Source organism: Anas acuta, chromosome 2 (genome assembly GCF_963932015.1).
Source record: "Anas acuta chromosome 2, bAnaAcu1.1, whole genome shotgun sequence".
Classification (NCBI taxonomy): Eukaryota; Metazoa; Chordata; class Aves; order Anseriformes; family Anatidae; genus Anas; species Anas acuta.
The window spans coordinates 139,984,236-139,993,356 of NC_088980.1; the positions used below are offsets into that span (position 1 = coordinate 139,984,236).

The 9,121-nt window shown below is 37.3% G+C and overlaps 1 protein-coding gene across 1 annotated transcript in view; it reads left to right on the plus strand.

The window, feature by feature from the left end:
* The window catches only part of EMC2 (ER membrane protein complex subunit 2), a 48,641-nt gene extending 40,760 nt beyond the window's left edge, over positions 1–7,881 (plus strand). The window contains exons 10-11 of the mRNA XM_068672509.1: positions 2,459–2,563; positions 7,473–7,881. Of these exons, the coding sequence (XP_068528610.1) occupies positions 2,459–2,563; positions 7,473–7,559 (192 nt within the window). The 3' untranslated portion in view covers positions 7,560–7,881. The remainder of the gene's footprint in view (positions 1–2,458; positions 2,564–7,472) is intronic.
* Positions 7,882–9,121: the final 1,240 nt, after the last annotated feature.

A 9,121-nucleotide genomic window follows, 5' to 3' on the forward strand; every position in this document is an offset into this window, starting at 1 on the left:
TTGTGTAATGTCATCACGAGATGCCACCTTGCTTGTGTTATCTATGAAGCGCATTGAGATTGGTTATTTTCTGCAACTTCAAGAAGCTGATCTTTGCAATTGTCTCCTTAGTTGGAGTGCTTTTAAGCTGTAAGTTTTGCCCATGTTTTCCAAATAATTATGATAATTAACACAGGAAAATAATTTCTTGAAAAAGTATTTGAAGTTATGCTCTTCTTTGCAGGATGTTGAACTGCTGAAGGGTAGTACCATACTATGACTGATAACTGTTTAAAAACAAACAAACAAAACACTTTTTTTTTTATCTGTTTGTTTTTCTCAGTCCAATTTCTAAATAGAATTTTTTACAATTTCAGAATGAATCTTTAGCCTGAACAGAACTATTGACAAAAATGTGATTGGCCATTAGTACAGTAATTAGAATCAAAGAATCATCTAGGTTGGAAAATACCTTCAAGATCATGAAGTCCAACCGCTGACCATCTGCATCCCATCACCAAACCACGTCTGTCGGTGCCACATCCATACATTTCTTAAATACCTCCAGGAGTAGGGACTCCACCACTTCCTGGGCAGCCTGTCTAATGCTCGACTGCCCTTTCTGTGAAGAAATTGTTACTGATGTCCAGTCTAAACCTACCCTGGTGCAACTTGAGGCTGTTGGCTTGCTTCCTATCAGTTGTCACCTGCAGAAAGGGACTGACTCCCTCCTTGCTGCAACTTACCTTCAGGTAGTTGTAGAGGGCAATGTGGTTTGCCCTCAGCCTCCTCTTTAGACTAAACAACCCCAATTCCCTCAGCTGCTTCTCGTAAGACTTGTTTTTAGTCCCTTTGCTAGCTTCAGTTGCTCTGCTCTGTACATGCTCAAACATCTCAATATCCCATGTACAGTAAGGGGCCCCAAACTGAACACAGTATTCGAGGTGAGGTCTCACCAGTGCTGAATTCAGAGGGACAATCACTTCTCTTGTCCCGCTGGCTGCACTATTTCTAGTGTAGGCCAGGATGCCATCAGCTTTCTTGGCCACTTCATGTTCAGCTGGCTTTCAGCCTGCATCCCCACGTCCTTTTCTTCTGGGCAGCTTTCCATCCACTCTTCCCAAAGCCTACACCTCTGCATGGGGTTGTTATGATCCAGGTGCAGGACCTGGCACTATCCCTTGTTGAACGTTATGCACTTGGACTTGTCCTCTGTCAGATCTTAATGTCCTGCCTGTTATTTTCAGTCTATAAGGTAGACTTAGAGCCTGTTATTTCCACAATGATTTGACTGTCCACTTTGAGCTAATATGAGAGTTTGAGAAAAGTGGTTTTGTCACTGCCTGAGAGTTGTACAAACAAACCCTAATTTGCACAATTTAAGTACACTACTGACTGGTCAGTTTCTTCAGGTTCGTGGAGCTGGCTGATGGATTTCACTAGGAGATGCTTGCAAGTTCAGCTTGCCATTGCTATTTCTGTATCTACCCTTTGGCTCCTAGTTTCTTTTTAATGTTGTTTCTAGACTTCAGGATCTGCTTTTACTGTGGCTGCTACTTTAGTTCTTGACAGACATGCCCAGCATCTGTAGTCCCTGAAGACAGTCTGTAACCGTGGTAAATTCTCCAAAAGACTTTTGGCTGCATCTGCTGAGGAAACTGGTAATGCTTCCTCAAAGTCAGGAAACTGTAGAGAATTATGCCTCAGCTTAGGGCCACGACTGTATACTAGATTGCAAATTTAAGTCATGGAGACTTGGCTTCAGAAAGAACGTTCATGAATTTGTAGAGGCTTCTTCCACTCCTTTCACTTCTGGAGGTAGTTGCAGATAAATAGCAATAGGGGAAAACTGTTTGAATTCTGTATGTAGTACTGATGTAGGCATTGGCTTCATGCTCTTTTCTTGAGATCTCTGTAGGTTTTCATTGATGAATGTAAGTTCTTTGCACTCGAGCACTTTTGCACTCAGAATAGCAATGATTCCTTACAAAGTGGATTTATTTGTGTAACTGGAAATGTTTCCAAGATGAGTTAAGTTCTTAAGTAATTCTTCCAAGTGAAGATGGGCATAGTTTTTCTATAAAACCTGCTTCTAAAACTTTTCTAATGTCACCAGGAAAAAATGGCAGTCTGGACACACAGAGGATGCATTTTTAATCTCCTCTGGTAAGAAATCAACTAGGAAAAACTAATTTGTAACTCTTACTTTAGGAAAAGCGAATTGGTTTGGCTGATTATGTCCAGGTTCTGTTCTTAACTCAGTACACAACTGAGCTTAAGTCTACTTTAGCCTTAATTAGAGCAAACTATAGCTTAAGTCGTTCATGTCATTCTTAATTGGATGCAGTTTACCAGTTACCAGTTTTTCTATATCTGCTGTTACCGGGGCTCTGTATGCAAAGGTGCTAAGTACTCTCAGTTTATTTTATGTATATATGTTTTGTGGTTACACTGCTTTTTTTTATGCTTTCATTTCTAGTCTGCAAGCCATATTGCATCCAACCCAAAAGCAAGCGCAAAAATGAAAAAAGATAATATGAAATATGCCAGCTGGGCAGCTAATCAAATAAACAGAGCGTACCAGGTTAGTACATAATTGTTTTCTGATACTCTCGACATACTCTGTAGTTTTGTCTGCACTTTGATCAACTGCCATTCAACAGGTTAGATGCGATGTGTGTAAATCAACATAACCTGCATGGATTTCTTGCTTTCTTCTTGCATGCTGTGTCTCGTTTCCCAGAAATTAGCAGGACTTTTTTTGGCTTCAGTATGTCTGACATTCCAGTAAGCACAATGTCAATGGAAAACACTAGTCCTGCAAGATTTATGAGAGAAAACAAACAAAGCAAACCTTGAAGAGCAGAATACACAATAGACTCATTATTGACAGAACAAGACAGGTTTTAAAAGATGTGTGAATTTTGGGTGAAAACTATTATTCCATGTGTTACGTCTTAATAAAATGATCTGCTTAGATTTGAGGGGCCTTGAACACATGTTTTAAGTAGGGATAATGATTAAGGTTTCCAGTTCAAAGCACCAGTAGAGACCCATTAGTGTTTCTGAGAAATGGCCTCCTTCAGGATGCATCAGAATGGGAATGTAAAGTCAGTGTTGTCTGTGGGTTGGTGGCATACCATGATTAAGACCTAAAAATATGCATCTCCAGGTTCTAATTACAGTGAAAGTTTAATTATGGAAGTTTGTAGTTACTTGATTCACGGCCAAATAAACTTGCTGTTTCTTTTTTTTCCTCCACATAGCTTTTTCTGTTAGCATCACTATCTCTAATATGACTACTTCTGTTGTTGTTGTTCTGTATTTTTTACTGGAAAGTGCAATGCTATTGTTTCTGTGAAATTATTTAGGAAACCATGTTAAGCATTTTTGGTTGATGCTTACCAGAACAGATCATGTTAACACAACTATATATTTAAAACAAATGTCATAACTTCTTTGTGACTTCATACTTTTGTGATGCACTGCACACTTTAGCAGCTCTTTTTGGCTGTTTGGAACATAAAGTGATGAACACCATATCTGACTGGAATCATAGGGGGAGTTCAGCTATGTAGAAAGTGTATCTGTTCAACCTAGGATTTGGCAAGCAACTGATGTGAACACCCCTTTCATCTTCAGAGGAGTACCATAAGAAGCTGTAGTGACTACAGCTGGACAGGACTTCCTAAGCCCAACCCTATTGAGCTTGCTACTCTGACATGACTGCAGAAGGGTTTGGCCACTCTAGTGTTTGTCAGAGGCTTACAACATCCAACTGCTACAGCAAATGGTGTTTGGTGATGTAGTAGGTGGCAGTTTCCCCTATGAGTCAGTACTGATTTGTTGCTCTCTGAGTGTGTTGAGTGGTTGGAAATTGTCATCTTTTGGACCTAAGGATGAAACCTCAGTGGCTTGTGCCAGTGGAAGCCCTCACAGCCTTCTTCCATTAGTGGAGAACTGTCTAGCCAGGTTTTAAGCTAGATACCTGCATTATCTCTATAAATCCTCCCCACTTTCCAAGCATTATCCAAAGTTCTTTGCAAAGTGAAATAAGAGCCTGAAGAGCCTGTTGAGTTTGGCATTGACATGTTTTATTAGTTGGACCTTCTTACACTGTTAAATGCAATTTTTCCTTTAGTCATGTTCTAGAGAATAAGATCCATTTTGAATCCTGACATGGGTGCCAAGTCAAATTATGTGCATTTGTGACTTTAAAATATGAAGCTATTCAGAAAGTTATTTTCGAGCAATTGTCTTGCAATGAGATCTTTCCCCATTTTCAGTCTGGATTTTGAACTTCAAGTACAAACATAATGCTTAGTAATTTTGGAAACCTGCTCTGTTTTTTCAAATTCAACACCGGCTATAGTTGCATTTTTTTTATTTTTCATACAGCTTACTTGAAATATTTTTGCTGGTTCTTTTATTCTCTTACAGGTAATTTTATTCAGCTCATGATTTTTGCTTTTCCTGTGCATTCCTGTTTGAAATCAGAGGAACATTTTAGTTTATTGTCATTTTAAAAGAGTATTTGAGTGTAAAAAGAAAATACTGCTTTCTACCACTTTTCACTACTTTCACCAGTGTCAGACTACAGAGCAGTTTCTTTACAGAAAGATGTGGTCATAAAGAACAGTCCAATTAAGCTTTTGGTTTTGGGTTGGATTTTTTTTTTTTAAAGCATCAAATATCTGTGCTTTATCTGGTTAATATTATTATTTTGATGTTAAATACGTACCCATTTGTGCTGATAACTACCTCTCAGCTATGCCTAATCTGCGAGGGATGTAATTTTATGAACGAAGTCAGGAAGATTTTGTAGCTAGAACTGCTACTTGGAGCTGGAATTCCTGGCTGCTAACACATACTCTTAAAAAATACAAAATAATAATAAAGTCATCATCATTCTCTAGGCCACTTAACTTTAATTGAGTGTGTAAAAAAAGCAAACGAAATTAAACTTTTATTAATGTTACAGAAGTACTGATTATTTGAAGAGTTGTTACAAGTTCAGGCTTAGTTTTGTGTTAGTTTATCACTGGGAAGCTCTGGATTATTCAGGTGGTGCCAATCCTGTGCAGAAGCCTTTCACTGTCCTGGCTGAGGACACGAGTCACACGGTTCCTTTAACCTCGACACAAACTAGGGCTACCTCTAGTGCTCCTCAATTAGGTAATTGGTTTAGCATGTCCTCTGGTAGAAGCGTTTCAGCAGAGGCAGGGAAGTTTGATTAATGCTCACAAAAATCTTTAATGTGATCCTACTCACAGTAATTTTCCAGATACATGCTTCTTGGGTATATTGCTAAATTCTTCTGTGTTAGCAATCCACATGTTATTTATGGTTGGAGAGGTGATTTTGTTACAAACCATTTGGGAGACAGAAAATTAAATCATGATTTTAAGAAATGGATTCCGGCTCAATCAGTCAAATTGCTGTGTAATGGCAGAATAGACAAAATAATTGTTCGTCAGGGCAAATTTGAAGTGATTAGATTTCCAAGTATATTTCTGTTTGTTATGACGCAGAGTTTGGTTTTGCTTGTGTAGCTTGAAGCACACGTCAATATCATGAACGCAGCCGCTCCTGAAACTAACAAGTAACATTTTTAAGCTAATGTCTTGTGTCAGTTTTGCTTTCAGTGTCCCTAAAGACAAGGAAAGTAAGTGAAATTCTTATTTTCAAGCTTTCCTCTGCCTGCTTTCTGTGTGTTCTGCCAAATGTACTGTTTGACCTCAGGCTTCTGTGCTTTTTTATCGAGTCTCTGAAATGCTTTGAATTGGAACAGTTCTTCTATCGAGGATTTTGAGTTCTGTTCTCGCATTTGCTTGTTTGTATGAAGGGGTTTGGACCTCCCCAAGTATCAGCTTAGGACTGTTCTTGTTTAGTGTGAAGAAAAAGAGGACATTGTATTAAGTTCAGATTCGAGCAAAGGTTTCTTCTGTCACCTGAGAGAATAGCTTTGATTTTCCCCTGAAGTTGACTGTTGCAGGGCATTATGGAAACTGCAGTCTGGCAAACGGATTTGTACATGATGCTAGAGTAAAACAGCGAACGTCAGTTCACCTTCTGAAAATAAGAAGTATGAAAATACAGTGTTTTCAATATGTCCCCTAACTACTGTTGTCACAATAGCTGCATTTCATTCTCCTAATTATTTAATTTGAAATAGATTTTCCTTTACTGTACCAAAGCTGTTTCTTTAAGAACCCGGTACTGATTGGGAATCCCAATGTTAGATTGTAGCCTAGGGGTCAAAAGCAGGTTAACAGGGCCTGCAGCTTGTTGCTGGTGTGATATTACCTGGGTCTGATGACTTAATCTTTCTTAACAGGTCATGAAGAGTTTGCTAAATTAAGTTAATTACAAGAGAGAAGGGACACATCATAAATCAAAGACTAACTATGCAAGACAACAGTGGTATTTGAAATAAAAAAACATTAAATTGAAAATTTATTGAGTGTTTAGATGTTAAGAATTAGGTAGAGAATTGGCTATTTTACTAACTGCAAGTTATAGTTATGCTTCTGAAATTTCTTTACCACCTTCCCAACCCCAAATGCAAAACTTCTTTTTAATGCAGGTGTATTAAAAATGATTGAGAGTTTCATTTGTCTGAAGACCAACCTAGTCAATAAATCCCCTTTGTTAGATGGGGTTGATGAGCGACGGGAGCTGTCAGTACAGTTAGAAAGCCCCTTTTGAAGTCAGCATGGAGTAATCAACATCTCTTACCCTTCTTTTCCTTCCTTTCCCAAATTTGGTTGCAAGTATCTTAGGGAATGTAAAGCCATAGGATTGGAAAATAGTATCTTTTAAGCCGTATTTTTCTTTGTTATCAACACAGGCTTTATTTCAAATGCTCTCTGAAGTAGATGTTACACCAGTAGGTTACAATCAAACACAAGGTCATTACTTGCAGTTACTTTGAACCATAAAATGTAATTTGTACGATGACTTCATTGTTCTGTAGTAGATTTTGGTAAGTAGAGCTTTCTCCGTCTTGCTGGAACAAAAATAGAAAATAGATTAGCTCCTTGATTAGCTATCAAATCCAAGTCTTGCTACTGTTTAAATCATGAATATAATCTATATTGATTCACATCAAAAATTCAAGTAAAATAAAATTTGTGTTAAAGGTTACAGAGCAAACAAAACAACAGGATGATCTCTGTCATTAGATAAATGTTACTGTTACAAATGGAGTATTTGGTAGTACTCAGTATCCAAATTCAGAGCAAATGATTGAAATTAAGAATTTTGTTACATATTTTTCATGACTTACTAGAGGAAGGATAACATAGCTTGTGTTGTAGTAAAAACACTGTTTTAACGAAACATTAAAGAGGCTGTGCTTTTGGGCTTATAGTAAATACAGCTAATAATTTTAGAGCTCTTTTTGTCATACTTAACTTTTTAGAACCATTTCTTGTACAGGATCCATGTTCAGAAATTTGTTATATATGAAATCTTTTTTTTTTTCTTTCCAGTTTGCAGGTCGCAGTAAGAAAGAAAGTAAATACTCTTTGAAGGCAGTGGAAGACATGTTGGAGACCCTGCAAATCACTCAGTCTTAGGTTAGCACAAAGACACGTAATATTAAATTCACAGATTCCCTGATCAAACTTTAATGAGCTATGGGTTATGTTACTCAAATGCTGTTAAAAATTAATTTTGTATTGATTAACGTGGCTATCTAAAATAATGTTTTATGAGAAGTAAATGACTATTTATTGCTGCTATGAGAAATGTGACAAATACCCACTGAAGTGAATAAATTACCAACGAAGACAGCATAAAGAAGTGTAATGAGTTGCACATCAGTATCAAGATTTTTGTATGTACAGTACCTGCTTTTAAGCCATAATTTGTAGAAATAAACTTGTTAAATGACTAAAAGATACATAGTGATTTATTGGACTTGCCAATGGAAGTTACAAATTTATATGTGTAGACTAATAACATCTGTTATAAGTTTTTATCATATTTGAATATTTAATAGTTAAATATCTAAAGTAAAGCATGCTACAGATGTAAATTTTTTGACTATTTGCCATATATCAAGAAGAGGTTATCACGCAGGAATACACTTTATTAGACAAAGAACTTAATTTTATTAATGAATTTTGGTATCTTGTATTGTAGAAATGGAGAAAACTTTTTTGTATACTTTGCTTCAGAGGGTGTCTTGAACTGGCTTAAGGCCAAAGACATTGATCTCTGTGGCTTTGCAGGCAAATGGTTCCATGTCCACTTAATTTCTCCAATCAGTATATGCATAGGCACTTTTTTTTGTTTTTTACTTCTTCTATGTGTCCTTTGTTGTATGTGTGTTCCACATCATGAATTTAAAAACCATCTGAATAAAGGGCTGCATGCTGGTCTGTACTGATTTTGTACCTACAGTATGGCTACCTGCTCACTCTGGTGTAAGCTATGGTATGTGGGCTTCTATGCAGTAAACGAGTGTTACTGCACTGTACGGATAAGACACGTTGTTCTACTGCCTTGTACTTACTGGAGGTTGCAAGTATTTTTACAGGCATTAGCAAGAAGGATCTAGTGCACCCTAAGTCTGTATCGTGTTTGTTTTTTAGGAGCTTGCTAATTTACTCAGAAAACCAGCCAGCCACCCTAACCCATGGATTTTGCAGTTCTGATCATTCTCGTTGATGTTCATATGTATTCTGTGGCAATTCAGTTGCACAGCTGTCGTTTCATTTATCACTGCTTCAGTCATATTACATGACAGCAACATGCCCTTGACAAATTCTAATAAAAATATTGTGGTGTCATTTTCATGATTGTAGTCACCATCCAAGCTGAATGGGTTTCAGATTTTATACTGCTTGCTCTGTGTAGACAGGTAGGTTAAAGTCAGTGCATCGATGACCTTGGACTTGAGGTAATAAAGCTGAATTCTTGCTCAAAGGCAAAGCAACAACAAAAGATTCTGTGGGTTCAAAGCTTGAAAATATGTATAACTGGTTGGTGCACTAATCCATTTCTCTAGGAAACATACGATCTCGTTCCCATTATCCATGAAATATGTTACTGTGAGCAGTGAATATAATGGTGTGACAGAATGGGTGCTATTCCATGAGTATATTACATGTAGTATCTCAAATTAACTCAATTT